Source organism: Toxorhynchites rutilus, chromosome 2 (assembly GCF_029784135.1).
Source record: "Toxorhynchites rutilus septentrionalis strain SRP chromosome 2, ASM2978413v1, whole genome shotgun sequence".
NCBI lineage: Eukaryota > Metazoa > Arthropoda > Insecta > Diptera > Culicidae > Toxorhynchites > Toxorhynchites rutilus.
The window spans coordinates 67,160,744-67,178,801 of record NC_073745.1 but is presented as its reverse complement, the minus strand read 5'-3'; the positions used below and the strand labels follow the sequence as shown (position 1 = coordinate 67,178,801).

The following is an 18,058-nucleotide window of genomic DNA, read 5'->3' as shown; positions in this document are numbered from 1 at the left end:
TTGCTGGGATGTCTGGCCAATGCAGCGAAGGCTTTGAAACGTAAGCATACAAACGTGTACTATATGTACCAGGTTCAAGTTGTCGAATGAACAAAATCGATAAAAACGATTGAATTAAATCTACAAATCAACGAAAAATACCACCACTTCCTCAGAAATCATGAATGAATTTGTTGTTTTTTTTTATCTGCATCATGCTCGCTCGGGGTGTTTGGTGCTGTGTACTCTCGCGGTCTCGTGCCCTCTCTCAAATTTAAATGACGTCAGAAATAGAAAGAGAAACGATGAACCGAAAACGTCACTTTTACGCAAGGCGGCGCATTAGTAGTAGTGATCGTTTCATACGTAGTTGACTGTGTTTGGATGACGGCGGGTTCAGATGAATGGTTTGAACCCGGTAATCATTACTGCTTATTTCGTAGCACTAAGGCTGTGCTGCGCGAGGCTGTGGTGCGTACGAATTGGGGTGTATTGAAATGTAATTATCAGATTATATTCTTCACGGTGGATTTGAGTTCCACCAAAATAGAAAATATAATAAGGATATTCGGGATAACATGAAAGTTACAAAAATTACCTTCGATAATTTCCGAAAAAACCTTCGATGCCGAAAAAATATTTAGTACATGTTGATGCTTAGAATTAATTTGACAGTCTACTCAAATTGCTCCACATGAAAGCATTCATCTATCGTCCCTTGCCATTGCTATCAAACATTTGTATCGAAGAGTTTTAAAACTCGTTTACGGCAGTTTGAAAAAAAAACAAGTTTGCATTTCGTTCGATCTGTTTCTCTTCGAACATTAAATGGGCAAAACGTTCGAAAAAGGGAATGCGAAATTATAACTCAAACGAAATGCAAATCTAACGGAATGTAGAATCGGGATGATTGATTTAATATTATAATGATTAATATTTAGCGGGAATGCTAGACACTTAATACAGAAACACAGAAACACTTAATTCACAAACACGGAAGTCGCCACTCACCTTCGTCATCGCAAGTTATACTCCCAATTAGTGATCCCCGATTTTTGAAATTAATTGTTCATCAGCTAATCAGCTAATCAGCTAGACTAATATTTCTCATTTGCTAGAAAGCCATCTGGAATCAAAAAGTTCATTTCGCCTGAAAATCAATTATTATATTTAACACTCTCCTAAACTCATAAATGAAGCTCGATTCGCGTTGACGGCATTGAGCTTCGTTTACGAGTTAAGAGGAGCGTCAAAGATAATGATTGATTTTCAGGATAAAACACCGCTGCACTTTTTTCACTGAGTTTGGATCGATTAATCAACGTGAATTATTAGTTCGCTTCGATTACTGGTTGCGCAGCATTCGTTCGATTAATAATCGATTTCTGTATGAAGTATTAGATTAATCGATTAATCGAACGATTCTCGGAGATCACTACTCCCAAAATACCATATATTTATTTAGAGGATTTCTTTTCTCGTTTCTAGAAAATATCGACTTCATCGAGATATACACATTCTAATAACCTTTATTATTTATCGTAAAACATGTCCCGGTATATGTACACAATTTTGTTCCCACTTTAGCACAGATACGCATTCGTGTTTTCCATCGAATATACTCTACACGACTCGGGATACACACCGAGCTATACTCGTATGTTACCCAATCCTAACAAATACGTTCCGAACAAAGGTGAAATAAGATCAAACGGCAGTGCACCACTTTTTTTTTCGAGAACTTGGCCACACAAACCACAAGGGTGCGATTTTGTCGCGCCCTACAGTTTGTGTGGATAAGCTCGAGCGAATTGTATTGGTTTTTTAAATGTAAGCTTTTGTGTTTCGGGGAATTTGTGTACACACATATTTCAAACGTGCGGATGTGTGTTTACGCACAACTGCTAGTGATAAAATCAAGGAATAGACACTATACGTTTTCATTGTTCGAACAGGGAAGTCCTTTCGTGAAAAACATGTTAGTGCATAGTGGAAGGATAATCATCCTTCATTGTGTGTAACCAGTCACAAATTATTCCTAGTTAATTTTTTTCTGTATGCTTTTCTCATGCTCTGTTTTAACCATTAACCCACCATCGAGTTGAACAAGTTACTTAGGTGTATATATATAAAAACGTACTAACAAAATTGTAGAACAGAGGTCATAAATATTTCCTGGATTTTTATTGTAGTGGTTGAAATAATCCTAACGTTTCCGTAGTAAATTTAAGTAGATTTTTCTCCGCCGTCAGTTACACCTCGCTACACGCGCGTCTGGCACAAAATAGATCGAATGAACCTACGCGTCGTACTTCTCGTCACTTTGCTGCGCGTAATGCGAATTCTCTGTCCAACGCCATTGAATTGTGTTTTTCCATTTTTCATCTAAACTTATTTCTTGAGATATTCAATACTCTTTATGGTCACTTGACTACAGCAACATCATTTTGTTGCTCTTGAGATACATCCTTACTTCTGCTAGCTACATCTGTTGGTAAGTGGGTATGTGTTAATGAAAATGCTAAAAACTGCCCCCTTTCTTAATGATCTATATATTTATTTAACGTGGAAAGTACTACTGCTCCGGGGCGCTATACAATATAATAGGGTGAAAATGCGACTTTATGGATTCCGTGTTTTGAGAGAAAAGCGAAAAATAACATCTAGCGTTGCGATTAAGACTAACAATAGTAGTGAGAATGTGTTTGTGGTTGGTGGTTAATTTCAGTAAGCCTAGCGGGGGGAAAAGCCCCTCTTCCAATGATTGATAGTAACAGTTAATACGCGGCGCACGAACGCGAGTTTGCGCGAATGTCCTGGCGTCCGGGCTACATAGATGTATAAAGGGATTAGCGCAAAGCTAGAAGGAGTTCCGTTTAAGAACACTTGGTTCCGATGAATACAGTTGTTTGCTGCATGTGGCCTCAGGTGTGTGTGTGTGTTTGAGTGGTTTTTAGACTATTTGATGTTCTTATGGTATATAGAATGGAACAGTTGGTAAAAATCCTTCCAATCTGGTGCCGAATACATTTATTCTTACCGGGGTGACATTCAGTGAGTTTTTCTTCTCCGGACATAACATGCAAGAATTGTGTTGTTTTGGTTTGCTGCCTGTAGGGTGGGATGGTTTTGGAGATCATCTGCTGTTGGACATTTTATGAATGGACCGGAAATACGCGGTTTTCTAAAAATTAATAATTCTCCGATGATATATGTAGTTCATGTTGTTAAATAATTCCTATGGCAAGTTCACTAAATCGAAAGACACCGACATTCGGGGCTTCTTTTGATATGTGGGGCAACTTTCGACTCAATAATTTTTCAATGTTGTTAACGGCCGTATCTGCTTTCGTTCGAATGCTCTGATTCGAACACGTTCTGAAGAGGTATCATTGGTTTCGTTCGAACCCGGACGAATGAAAACACTTTCGAATGTGAACACTGTTGGTGTTACCAGATGTGTTTCGAAATTTCGAACCTATCTAGAGAAGTTGAATTGTCAAAACGCAGTAAAAAATAATGTCGCCGTTTACAACATTATCGCAATCTGTTAAAATTAATGCAACGAAATGATTGCGATGAGTGGTGATGAAAGTAAAAGTGAAATACAACTGGAATCCGATGAATTGAGGTAGGTTCAGTTTGTATTAATCCATTCGCTTTGACGTTATTGAACAGCATAACAAAGGATTGCTAAGATGGCCGTCTTTCTGTAGCCAGCATAGACACTCATGAGCATAGAAATCATAACCTGAAATTAAAAATGAAGTGCTCCACGCGATCCTGTAGCAGTGATTTTAATTGCAAATCGCCAAGAAAGCTTCCGGATAGGTATCAAACATCGCTGGTTAAAGGAAACTATCCAACGTAATCAAATATTAACATATATGACTCCAAACAGTAAACAATATGTGAGCCCCCTTAGCGCGAGCCCTGCTTTATGCTGCCTACGCTCAATTTGCATTGGTTGGGATAGGGTTGCCATAGCCCCGCAGCATAATGATATATCGCAAAAATCCAACGATGATAAACACGAGCATGTTGCGTGGAAATCATTCGATTTGTACGTGTTTATGAAATATTTACCGCCACTGACATGCAAAATACGTTCTAAATGTCCTGCTCTACCATTGAAAACCCGGTCCAGCCCGGAGTTCAGCTTGGTGTTAGGATTGGACGAAAGGTTGGTCCATTGTAGCTTGCAGGAGTTGTCGGATGCTAGTTTCAAATTCCGGTACTGTTCCAAGAGTGTAAATACATGGTGCTCGTATGAAAACGACTATTTTCCCGTGATTTACTCGAGAAAATTTCGCAGCTCCCTGAATTATTCTATTTACTGCCTCGAAGCGAGTTGGCATTGAGATACAGTTTTCTCGTCTTCCCGACAGAGTCGACCATTTGTCAATCAGTTGTATATTGAATTTAAACAATTTTCAAGCACCAAATTCAAACCAACAAAACTTTTTCTGGAAGCTACTGGGTACCTTGTTGAAATGTGCTTCAACCAGGGCCCGAAATCTTCGAAGGTGAAAAATGAAGACCGACTTTACTCTCGGTAGCTTCGCTTCGACTAGAACTGCTTCGGCAGTCGCCGTCAACAAAAAGTGACTTGACTAGAAAATGAATTGACTAGCGCTAGCGTTGACTATCGAGAATGACTGATGAACTAGTCCAGTCAGTGGTTATTTTAACTGACGCGACTAATGAATACAAATCTGCCTCTTCATTCAACTGACTTCAATCCACACTTCCATTTACCCTTGACACTAGTTTTATACCCGCGTAAACAATCTTATTTTACGTCCATATAAGGAAGGAAAACTTGATTTCCGATGCAAAAAAAGCAGTTACCCCATCATTGGACGGTTTATTGTCTACCCATCGTCAACTCAAACCAACGAACTATTTATATATTTATCAAGTATGCTACAACGGTTCCCGCGTTAGTATTAGTAAATAACGAGCAAAATAGCGCACACACACTGCACGTTATTTTATACATGTAATGATACAAAAAATCTAGCTCACCTTTAGCGTATGTCAAGCCACGTTGAACTCGAACATCGATGCATGCATAATGATACATGGGAGGAAGAGAGGAACGAATTCGTTTCGGGGGAAGTCACTTCAAAATGCAATGAAGACAATTTAACTGGGAAGAATTGAATGATATACACCCCTATTCTACATTCCGCCAGATTTGCATTTCGATCGAAACCATCATTTCGTTCGAGTTATTAATTCGTATTCCCTATTTCGAACGTTTAGTCCCTTTTAATGTTCGAAGAGTAACAGATCGAACGAAATGCAAAAACAACTCGAACGGAATACAGAATGTAATTGTATCAAGTAGTTCGAAATATTACGAATCGATCGAAACACAGAATAGGGCTGATAGTCGAGTCGATAGAGGGAGGCCCGACTGACTGTTTAGTCGTTTTGGCGGAGAAACTGCATGGAGAAGCCAAAAGTCATTTCCGACTGAATACGGATATAGTCAGTCAGGTAGTCAACAGACTATCTTCAGTTGAATATGACTATACCCTGGCTTGAACCCGTTAGCGTAAAAAATACACATTTTGATTATATTAAAAAAGGACATGGTTCACTCTGACTGAACGGATCAGTGGAAAATGCTGGTCTTCAGTGTGAGTGATCGAAAAATTTGCTTTCTCAGTGTGCTTTAGAATGTAGTGATGACAATGAATTCGAGTTTTACCATTCTATTGAGGAATACTACCTAAGATGATTGGAAATGGGAAGTAAAGAATGTCCCACATCAAATTGCATCATGGAAAAAAATTGTAAGGGGTTGTATCTAGGACACGACGGCATATTTTCGACGTAGAACTACGCAATCATATTATGCTATTCACTTGTTTACCACGTCGAATATTATTTTAGAATACATCGAAATTTTTGTAATAGATTATGTTCTTCGTTACCAATAAATTTGATAAACGTCCTTTTACGTTTAATATGATTCATAGAACTACCAAAATATGTGAACGGTTAAAATGGTCAAATGATCATTGTATTTCACATTTCCCTCTGAAATTATTGCATATCTCATGTCTACATAGTTCTCGAACCGCGAAAGTTCATTAACCTCTAGTATCTGAAATGACGATTTTCCCACGCTTCTCAGCTTAAAAGTACGTTTTAGGGAAACATATTCTGGTCTGCACAACGACAAGCGAGTACAAAAGTACTCAGCACTAAAAAATACCCCCTACTTGCATGTATTTGCAAAGTTAGTTAGTTAGGCTTTAAACTTAAAAGTTCATTCGCCTATAGTATTTTCAAAGCGGATTCCCCCAGGCACATTAATTTTGAAGTCCGTGTTAGGGAAACACCCCGACTTGCATGTTTTGACGAAGCGAATACAGTTATTCAATTGCTCATCTCATGAAAAATAATATTTTATTAATTGTGATAGACGCGTAGAAATATTCCCTATCAATTGATGCAAACACTTTTCCGATCTGTTAAGGAATGTTCGAGTTATAAGCATTCCAAATACAGGTAGGGTTAGCACACAAATCGGCAGAACAAATGTATGGGAAAAAAGGAAGTTCTTCCAGTTTTCATGAATTTAAACCGTTCAGAGATTAGCGAATTGTAACGTAATGTATGTAATGTATATATCAAACGAATCTTAGAGAATTTCTGATTCGATTGGTATGCAAATGATGAGAATTCGTTAACAGTGAAAATAGTTATTAACGTTAACTTTATTTCATAAAAACGTGACCTGTTTCCGATTTGGCACCCTTTCTGAAAGACGTAGTTCTACGTCAAAACGCTGTAGAAAATTACCCATTGGGTTATTCTCTCTTGGAATTTTGGGTAGGAGTAGTTTAGAGTGTATCGTTTGTACTGTCTTTTTATCGGTGTCACGCGGATTTTTTTTCCTGAAAACCAGTGCAATATCACATGTCTCCCTCAGCTCACATTTTTCTCTTATGCTCCCTCAGAGCATATTACGGTTAATAGTGCTTGTAACGGAGCTTAGCGCTTATGAAGGAAATTTGTGTCGCACCTAATCACGATTCTTAAGTGGATTTGAGGTGTTGGGTAAAGGGGAGCTCACCGGGCGGTACAACGGGACCGAGATTTCACGGGCAGCGATTCGTGAATGTCTTTCCCTGTCTACTTAGCTCTGGGCGGTCCAACAGTTCCCTGTCAGTGGTCCAACTGCACGTGCATCGGCAGTGGGTGTACGAATCACAAGGGAATCTTCTAGCAACAGCAGATGATCTTATTCGTGAAGAAAAACGAACTATAGGTATCGGGTTACAGAAACCAAGTCGAGCGATTGGGACATGACTTGGAAAGAGCATCTATTCCAGACGGTATTCCAGTTGCCATAACAACAAAGATGGTACGGTTCCCTACGTTACAGTAAAAGAACAGAGACCAAACTGAGATCGAAGTTTGAAAGATCATCCATAACAATTGGCAAAGTGGCTTAAAATGAATCAAATGCAAACATTTTTCAAATCTAAAGATAACCTTAATGGATGATTCAAGATTCAAGAAAGTAGCGAAGAACCGAGAATATACTCTCGTGCGCTAAAAAGTTATGACCCGAAGTTTCTTAAAAGTGTTTTTGAGTCGAAAGAAGCCCCGTTCGACGGTGTATAGCATAGATGATGAATTTAAAACGCGTTGTCAGCGTCTGAAACTAGCAGATAACAAGTCGAGCTCTAATGTTCTGTAATAATCCAAAACCATCCAACCTTCTCGGTCAACCAGCCGACCATGCGTGAATCTTCGCGTGCAGAACAAATAGCAAAATTGAGTAGAAACAAATTATTGTTTACATGCCTTAATAGCGATTCTTGTTACTTTCGTGTGTATCAAAACATCCGCCTACCGCGTTTCCTATACAAATGTTGATTATTGTCTTTCTTTGATTTCAATTTTGCACACTGCTAAAATGTCCTGTATTCGATCACTTCTTTATCGCCTTGAAACAGCTTATCACAAGTAAAAAAACAAACCATCAAACATGTATCGTGTCCCCTTTAGATCTTGAGAAACAATTATGGCACACAACTCATACACAACACAGTAATAATCTTGAACACGCCAAACCGCAATGACTTTAGACGAAACAAAAAAAATAATAATTGGTAGTCTGAAGTCTTGGCGACAAACACGCAATTCACCAACCGAAAAAAAAACGAAAAACGAGAAGTATCAATCTGCCAGCGAAAAGCCCACAAGCTATCGCTACCGAAAAGCCGTCCGTGAGGGTGGTGGTGGATGGTTTCGTATCAAACGCTGCTGCCAATCGCAGCACTCCTGGCCCTCGAACACCGCCGCCGCCACCAGCACCAATTTCTGCGCCAACCGGAGACGGTGTCAGTAATCGTACTTCTCGCTGGACCACCCGAGCACGGTTTTGAAGTCGCTCGGATGCTGCACCTCCTTGCGGAAGTTCTGCTCGATCAGTAAGTACTTGCGCCGGGACTTGGCGATGTTGTGCCACCGGTAGCGGAGCTTCTTGAACGCGATCTCGTCGATCAGGTACTTCTCGATGAAGAGCGCTAGGATGAAGTTCGCGACACCGTACCCGACCAGGTAGGCCCGGAAGATCATGTCCTCCTCGGGGATGACTAGTTGGAAGAGATTCTGGAGCCACACCGGTGGGTACACGGTCAACAGGATCGAGAAGCAGGTGTTGATGATTATGCTGGCTAGAAAGCCATAGTTGGAAAAGATTGACCGCCGATAGGGTGCACCCTTGGAGAATACGATCGCCAGGATGATGTACTGGTAGCAGGAAATGCAGAACACGGCGTAATTTTCGTAACACCCGAGATCGTTTAGTTCCAGCTCGTCGGTGTAGTTGAAGGGGGTGAACCAGGGCTGGGCCTGTATGTGGTACCAACCGGCGACCTGGAAGGATAGGGCCACTGCCAAATGAAGCACCAGCGACAGCAGAGGACTTAGCGATATGAGGGAGTTCGAGGGGACCTGTTTCACGAGTGGCCCATCGTAGGAGGAGGTTTTTCCGAAGAAAAATGCAATAAAAGCAATGATGAATAAATCAATATATAAGAACTCGAAATCGGTCAAATTCGAATCGATCGAGTACAGAATTAGTACGGACGTAAATTGCACTAGCGAATAGGCGGCCATATATTTGAAGATACCGAACGAGGTCACCAGGGCGGCTCTTCCTTCTTTGATTACCGTGGGAACGCATGCAATAGTTGGATTCTTGGAAGTGAACGGAGACGCGACCGAGCTCTCCGCATCGGATAGGGAAATTCCTGTATGGGCAGCCTTCAGTGCTCCACAATCGTTAGCACCGTCTCCACACATCGCCACGTAATAGCCCAAATTCTGCAAATCGCTTATAAGATGCTGCTTCTGATCCGGGGACATCCGGGCGAACACCGTTCCGAACGTTATAATCGTTGGAACAAGCTCCGGAAAATGGTCCTTAATTATGGCCCACGTCTTACCAGTTACCGCAAATCGGAACGAACTTCCCTTCCCAGCGGATTCCACCGTAATCGATCTCTCATCCATACCGTCGATCGTGATTTGATGGGCATTCCTCTCGAAACCGCTCAACTGAGTTGTCAGCGTGCACGTGTCAATCGTCTCGCAGCTGCTCACACTGTTGGATTGGGTCATCAGGCCATATGTGCCATTGGGCTTATCCTCGCTAACCTTGTTGTCATTTATGATATCCGATTGGGTTAGCTGAGGCTGACCCGTCACATCGTAGCTCAGGAAGTACTTGCTCGGTCTAGATTTGTCCACGTGAGCCGTAACCGTTACCAGACTCTGACCCGGCATCACCATCCCACAATCATGCGCCACGCTGGCCGCCGTCAGCAGATTATCCCCGGTCACCATAATGCATCGGATGTTTGCTGCGTTCAAGCTGTCAATCACCTCTTCCGTGTCCGCCTTCAAACGATTCTCCAATATTACGAAACCCAAAAACTTCAAATCACACTCGATCTTCTCTCGCGATACCTTCTGTATCTTCGAGTAGTTCATCTTTTTGTCCAACGATTTGTAGGCAATCGCGATGATCCGGTAGCCCTGCTGCGCGTAGAATCCCAGCTTGGCAGTAAAATCCTCCGGAATACTTTCTGGCTTGCAGAGGGTGCTGATCATCTCCGGGGATCCCTTCACGTACACATTGAAGTGATTGTCGGACAGCTTCCTGGTAATCACAGACATTCTCTGCAGTGCACTGGTGAACGAGAACTCCCGCACGATTCCAATATCGTTCGAGTTATCATATGCAGCATCCAGTTCCAGATTCAGATTGTCCTTTGAGTCGGCACGCGGAGGCTTCACAATCGTCGGGAACAACAGATCATACTTGGTCTCATCGGAAACATTGGCCTCCTCCAGAATCCATCCAGTTGACTCGAAAATCTTCAAATCCAACGGATCTCCACGCATCTCTCCGTTCACGAACGTGATCGAGTGGCACGTTACCATACCAGCAAGTAAATGCTCCGTCATCGGTAGCCTCGTTATTTGGGTCAGTGGAATTTGGAAGTTGTTGGTCGAGTCCTTGGGCAGAACACCCCACATATCTAGGCCATCTTCCGTCAGTGTGCCGGTTTTGTCGAAACAAACACAATCAATACTGCCCGAAACGTTGATTGCCCTCGGCGACACGCAGTAGATGTTGTTTTTCTGTAACCGTTTCTGGGCATACATTCGGCCAACGGTCATGGCCGCGGGTAGAGCTGGCGGTACAGCGATGGTGATGAGATCTAGTGATTCTACTATAATTTTGACAGCCGTAACCCCTCTGAGAATTTTGGTGACCACGGTGTAGAAGAACCCACAACCCGCCAGGAATGCTAGCACCATGATAAATTTGTACGAATCTTTCTCGAATTTATAATCAACCGGGGGAGGATACAAGATCGACCGGATGAGACCGCCTTTGGCGGTAATGTTCCCCGTGTTAATAACTTTGACCAGGACCTTCTCGCTTCCAATGTAGCGCGTTTGAATCACTTTGGTTCCACAAAACAGCGTGTGCCGAGCGTGCTCTTTCTTATCGTAGTTCAGATCACGTTTCAGTGGCAGAGGAGTTTTTGTGATGGGTACACTTTCTCCGGTTAACATTGACTCGTCCAGGATGCAATTTCCCGAAATCAGAACCGCGTCGCATTGCATGGTGCAGCCGGTGGCCGGTATTTCCAGAACGTCACCGGGAACCAGGAAACGGGTCTCGATGTGCTCCGCCTCGCTGCTATCACGCACCACAACCGCGGTGTCATTGTGCTTCACGGTCGAGAATAGCGCCTTCTGATTCTTCTGCGTTTGCACGATCGACGCCGTGATGCCAAAAGCACTCATCAGCAGGATAACCGTAGCGTAGTAGTAGTAATCGTACGCGAACCACAAACACACGGAGAAAATCTGAAACACATAGAACGGATTCAGCACCTCCAGGAAGAGCAGCGTCATGATTCCCCGCAGGGGAATCAGGATCTCATTGCTGCCATACACTAGCCGGCGAATGTTCTGCTCGTACACCGATAGTCCCTTGTTGTGGTGGATGGTTACGCTCGGGACGTTCACATCCAACCCTTGCAGCTTCACGAACCGTTTGGACTCATCGCACCAGATGTAGCGCAACTTTTTGCAGCTGAAAAATCGGATCGCGTTGAAGTGCTCGAACTTGCCACCGGAGCGGTGGAACGCCACTTGGAAGGGGTTGCACTCGGCGAAGAACTGGACCCGGTCGGTGATGCCAATCTGCTGCAGTTCCTTCACGATGTTCTGGCCGTTTGGGGAGGGGCTTTTGGCGGTGGAGCTCACTTCTCTGAAACGATGCGAAAAGTTTGAAAAGGAATATTAGAGTTCGTAATAGTGATGGTAGTGGTTTATAGTAATTTACGTTTAATAATTTATTAGGATCAAGTGTTATTTTATTCACTAGCTGACCCGACAAATTTCGTCCCGCTCAAAATTTATTTTTCGTTATCACATCCACGTTTTCTTACTAAGCGCACGTTCATGGGTCCAATCGCAGAACTGTTCATTGATTGATCTTCTAATCTACCCTTTAAAATTATTTTTTACTATAAAATTTCAGTACTACTACCAAAACTTAACATTATAATATCAAATTATTTTCAGACACAATTCTCGTGCAAAAATTTTCATCCACTTGCAAATAACATGTTTCTTCGTCACATGGAATAAATGTTTGATACAGAAATGAAGACAGCCCTAAATCGGACAATTCCTTTCTCGAGTTTTCCTCTTATCAACACATTCGGCGATCCATTTTTATTTATATAGACTAGCTGACCCGGCAAACTTCGTCTCGCCCAAAATTTATTTTTGCTTATCACACCCACGTTTTATTTCCACTTTCGAACGAAGATCAATTTCGTTAGCGCAAACATCAAATGGACTCATAATGTTTGTCAATATGTAATTGTAGAGAATATGCGAATTGAATTTTTCGAACTTTTCCATTTTTTCAGAGTTTTCCGAAAATTTTGAAATGTAATGTTTGGTTGAACTATGCGTATTATTTTTATGGGACCCCCTTTCTACTCCAGAGGAGTGAGGGGTGTCATACCACCATAGGAACATTTTTCGTACCCAATAATCCTCACATCCCAAATTTTGCTCAATTCGCTTGATTATTTCTTGAGTTATGCACATGTTTGTGTTTTGTTTGTATGGCAGCCACCCCTTAAAGAAAGGCGATACAGTACTGCAGTAAATCGTGTTGTATGCTGAAGAAAATCATGAAACAGTAAATCATATTAGATCGTAATAAAGAACATATTACATCATATTGAAATGTCAATGAAATGCTTTAACATTGACAAGTTCCATTTCATAACAGCAATGTCTGAACACATACGGAAGAATAAAATAATTAAATTTTAAAAAAGTGGCTCTTATAGTCGATTACTCACAAAACATCGCAACCGCTGGAGAGAAGCTAAACGGATCGAAACAAATATGAGCAAAACTCATAACCAATTAACAGATGAAAATGGAATGTTTAAAGAATCACCAAAACAAAACAATTTGGATTTTGATTTGATTGCAGACATGGAACAATTCAATGACTTCATTGATGATGGTAATTTATTTTTAAATTTTAATGATTTCATAAAACGTGTTTAATTTCAATCTATTACAGGAAACCATAGATTTTTTATGGATTTACAAAAATGGACTGCTGAATATAAGCACTCGAAATTGCTGATGTTCGATGAAACATGCTTCTAATGAAACATGCAGCAAAACGATTCGAACCCACATCGGATCAGTTCTCACCAAACATCAATCTGTGCCATTTTAAACATTTATATTCCACTCCCAACGCAAGTAAATTTAATAATTATTATTTCTACAAATATAAATACTCATATATGGAAATGGCGATTCGTGAGGCTATAATAAACATTTTACGAAAATATTTTGCGCCATTTGTTTTTTCTTTCTATGTCTGTAATAAATCGTATACGAGTATGGCAAAAGTTGTATTAGGTGCGTTGACAATTCATGAATATATTCATATTAGATCGCAATTCAATTTCAACATAATCGCTATTATAGTCGGTCAAAGTTGCATATTCATCCAAACTAATTCGGTAAGCATTTGCCATGTATGTATATGGCCTCCACTTTTGCATGCATTTGAAAATACAGATATTTAATAATTTTCATAGCAGATGTCTCAAAAAAGGTTTGGTATCCTTTCTAAAGTGCTTTGTGAAACATTTCAAACTCGTTTCAAAATATTTCAACGCCACCCCTGACATTCGAGCAACAGTAACGAATCGAGCTGTTTTCCTCGATTTCTATAATTCCATATTTTACTCGGTGTACTAGTGATTGTATCGAATCCTCGATTCGATTTCTATAATAGGGCCCAATAAGTCCAAACGCACTCTTGAATTCACACAAGCCTTTTCCTGGCAAGAAGTTATAAAAATATTATTTTATTTATATTACTTCAGAATGCATAAAAAAATTCAAATGATAATAGAACAATAATAAATAATAAATAATTAGAAAATTATAAGGACTTTAAAAGAACCTAAGGAGTGTTTTGTGGTTAACCCTCGCGAGAGCAATACGCAATCAATTCATTTCCTTATAGTGTTAACTAGTAATTTACCAACGATAGTCGATTCAGTATGTGCTCCAGAAATTCAAAAATGATTACCATTTTGCTTCATTTTCGGTTTGTGTAAACAGCTACAGCTACGATTGGATTCGCAATTATATTGATATATAAACTCATCGCCTCATCGCTACATCGCTACATCGCTCAGTGCTACTTTTATTTCAACAGGGACAATTTTATGGCGTCTATTTCATCAATTTGTTTTTTCTCAACGCCCTGGAATGAACTTTCACATAATATAATTTTTGTCCTTATTGGATGCTTCAATGTGTTCTCTCAATTACTTTTTACCGGATCAATCGCTGTATGGACAATACAGTGTATACAAATGTGTAACTAATTATGTAGAAAGTAATATATTGTTTTGAAATGAACATAAAAATGACAATCATATTTCATCCATATTGAGAAGGTCGAAAATGATTTGAATGGTCCCGCCGCGTTTTATCTCTTCCTTGGTGGCGCAATTTTACGAGTCGTAATTTAATTGTCGGCACCATTTCGAATTGTTATTTCGCTTTGGCGAAGGTATCTCTCGCCGAAAATAAACCATAACTCAAGCTTTAATATATTGATAACTACCTCATAAACATTCACCATGGCTATTTGATTCACTTTCAACGGCGTGACAATCAATTACATCGGAGGGATGCTTGGATGTTTCCGCCCTTCCAGGCGATTCAATTTCGTACAAAAAAAAATTAAATGAAACAAAAAGTGGTTTCTGTTCCACTCATGCGTTTACCGACAGAATATATCAGTCGGTCCAAGGACATACGTTGAGCGCACTTAGGCCAACAAGAGTTCAAGGGTGCACTGGTGAAGTGCTTTTGTTTCGGATTTTTGTGCTACATTTTGGTGTGCTCTATTTTTTCCTCGTTCCTCGCCAGGTTTATTGGCCTTTGTTGGAGAGGCTCCATGTACTATCTTCACACACGTAACGCGGTCTTCCCTATGCTCCGGCGAAATAATGATAATCTATAGACACACAGCAAAGCCCATACAGTATCTGTCATTCCCAATGGGAAGAGTAACGACGAAATCGAACCGATACTAGCTCGTTTGGAACCTTCGCGGGAATAATATCCCATTAAAATTGTCCATTATTCATTGCATGCAATCACGACAAAGTATTACCCAGATAAGGTTTCCCCATAACCTACTTCTAGGGGATTCCTATTGATTTTGGCTAACAAGGCTACGAATTTATTAACGGCTATACTTTGTGGTACAGGATTGTTTTTTGAGACCCTGAGCATTGAAACTAACCATAATTAGTTACATGAATTATTGTAACAATAAATCAAATAGTGATCTATATCTATGTCACATCATCTACTGGCTGGACGAGAGGCATTCTGAAATCGTATCTCCACTATAAATAGTAGACAATCGTAGATAAAATAGGCAGCGAAACTGCAACACCTTCACTGGAATAAAATGCAGTGAACCGTGTTCTACGTGGGGTTTCTCGCAAAAGCAATCATTCATTTACTTTTAGTTATTTGTTCTGTTGGCCTGTCTCTGAAAAAAAAACCTTTTATGATACGTCATCGAATTCCGTGGGCGATACGTGAAGTTATGAATGAAATTAGTCATACAAGTGTTAATACCCGTTGCGAAATGGAGTATAATTTTATGGTCTTAGTATGAGTCGGATGCCTCTGATCGGTTGTGTGATTTTCCTACCTCTCTTGTTTATTTCAGGAAAATTTGAAATGTGCGGTGTGTTCAGCGGCAAAAATTTTCAGTTTGTGCAGGAAAGATGCAGCTGGTTCCTAAGGTGCGATATAATTTTGAATCAGACACATTGGGGATTGACAAACGACCATGCCAAGGAGATAACTTAATCTGGAGCTTTCCCATCAGATTCAACTACAGGAATACCTTTTTTTTGTGCCGTTGATAGGGACCGCCCAAAAAAGTCGCATAAAAAAAATTCGTGCAAAACTTCACCAGCAGCTTCGAAAAATCGTGTTCGGTACACATTTTGAAAAAAACTTTTTTTGTGCGGTAGAAAGGGACCGCATAAAAAAAGTTTCCCCCAAGAAAATAACTCAAATCCACGCCATTCAACGTTCAATTTCCATTTGTTTCCCTGCTTTGCGATGGGACACTTTGTCTTTTCGGTTGCGCGTGGCTGTTTTGTGCTTTTAGTTGCATGTCGAAACGTGCTAGAAATCATGTCATGCAAAAACTTAGATATTTGAGATATATATATTAGTAGATATTTGCATATTAGTGGATATTTGAGACGCAAATATGCTTTTTTCGCACTGAAATGCAAAAAAAAATACTAAATGGACGATAACTTCGTCAAATATGCGTCTTTTCATACACCGCACAAAAAAAAAAATCGCAACAAAAACAGGTTTTACTGTACTTACATAAACCGGCGCAAAAAGCACATGCCTTTGCTTCCGAAGGCAGAGGTGGACAGAGATTTTTCGCCTCAGTAAAGTCCAACGCCAATCTCACAGCAATCAATACCATCAGATTATTGTTGAAAAGCAGAGGTATGCACAGCCCTTGAACATGCGCCAGTCAGCGGCAATAAAATACTCGTGCCAAATAGATAACACTCATCGTAAATTTGTTGCCTTTCATAAGGGAATGATGGTTTTATTTGCGTTTGATAAGAGTCGTTCACTTTATTCAATGATATCTTTCTATCGTTCATCATCATAACACGATGTCATTGTGGTATTATTGCTTTCTCTGTTGGACTGGAAATTGTATTCTCCATTGAGTTCGATTTTCTAGTTGGTGTAGAATATTGATTTCAAAATTATGAAAACTGTGTTATATAATCACATATTATTTCAAGGGAGCTATATTTTTGAAGAGATAGAGTCTTCTTTCGTTTCTTCAATACTATGACGCTTAACATTATATTTGAAGCAGCGCTCTTGAGGTACATGCATAGTGAAAGCTTTTCCATTCAAATATTCTAGACATATTGATGATACTGATGATGTGATGCCATAACAGCCATAACGAAATAATCAATGGCAACCAATTTTACAACAAAACAGTGCATATTTGACCCAAATCGGATAACCCGAAGCATATTAAAAATAGTTTTGAATTTCACCCAAAAATAATGGATTACTTTTTTTCCTAACCTAATATTTTATAGTTCACTAAGCAGTAGTTTAATTAGTTCGTTTCAGAAGTATTGTAATTCATCAGTTTTCTTTAGGACTACAGCGCGGACTCGATTATATACAGTATCTGATTTCTTTTCACTATATATAATCGAATCAAAAAAAATATTTTTTATTCGTTTTTTTTTTGCATGTATTTTTCTTTTTTTTGAATATAAAAGAGGAATTTGATTTTTGATTCATCCCCTTGAGCTTGAGCTTGGGTAGACTGTACAATTCGTAGTTGCTCTCCGTGATAGACTTGAACCAACCAAATTGCACAAAGAACACACAGAATGACGCTTGGGACTAGCAAATCATTCTCGTTGTGCAATTTTCGGTGATTCGAGGGAAAGGGAAGGAATGTTAGTATGATATTCGCCGCTCGAAAGCCAGGAGGGTCGCCTCTATAGCGTGATTCCCTAGCGTTTATCATGGAAGGAATATTTGTTAGTGGGATAAGTTAAAACTCAGGATTCACTGAGGTAAGTGATGTGATTCTGTAAACGCTAACTCTAAACTGCTCGACGAAACGAAATCTCAAAAATCGAAGGTATTTAAGGTAATACAATGCCGGACGTACGATTCTATATTTTCTAGAATATTATAACAAAGAATATGATGCGATTATATATGATTATATATGATTTCGACACCCGACAACAGAGGTTATCTATGAGAAACCTGAGAAGGTCACCAAGAAACCCCTCTACAATAAGTAATATCTACAATACATATCGTGCCTTATTTTTTCGAGAACTTTCTATTTTCC

The 18,058-nt window shown here is 40.0% G+C and overlaps 1 protein-coding gene across 1 annotated transcript in view; it reads right to left on the bottom strand.

Moving 5' to 3' along the window:
* Positions 1-1,490: 1,490 nt before the first annotated feature.
* The window catches only part of LOC129765251 (polyamine-transporting ATPase 13A3), a 59,608-nt gene continuing 43,040 nt past the window's right edge, over positions 1,491-18,058 (bottom strand). The window contains exon 3 of the mRNA XM_055765357.1: positions 1,491-11,803. Coding sequence (XP_055621332.1) covers positions 8,350-11,803 — 3,454 coding nt within the window. The 3' untranslated portion in view covers positions 1,491-8,349. The remainder of the gene's footprint in view (positions 11,804-18,058) is intronic.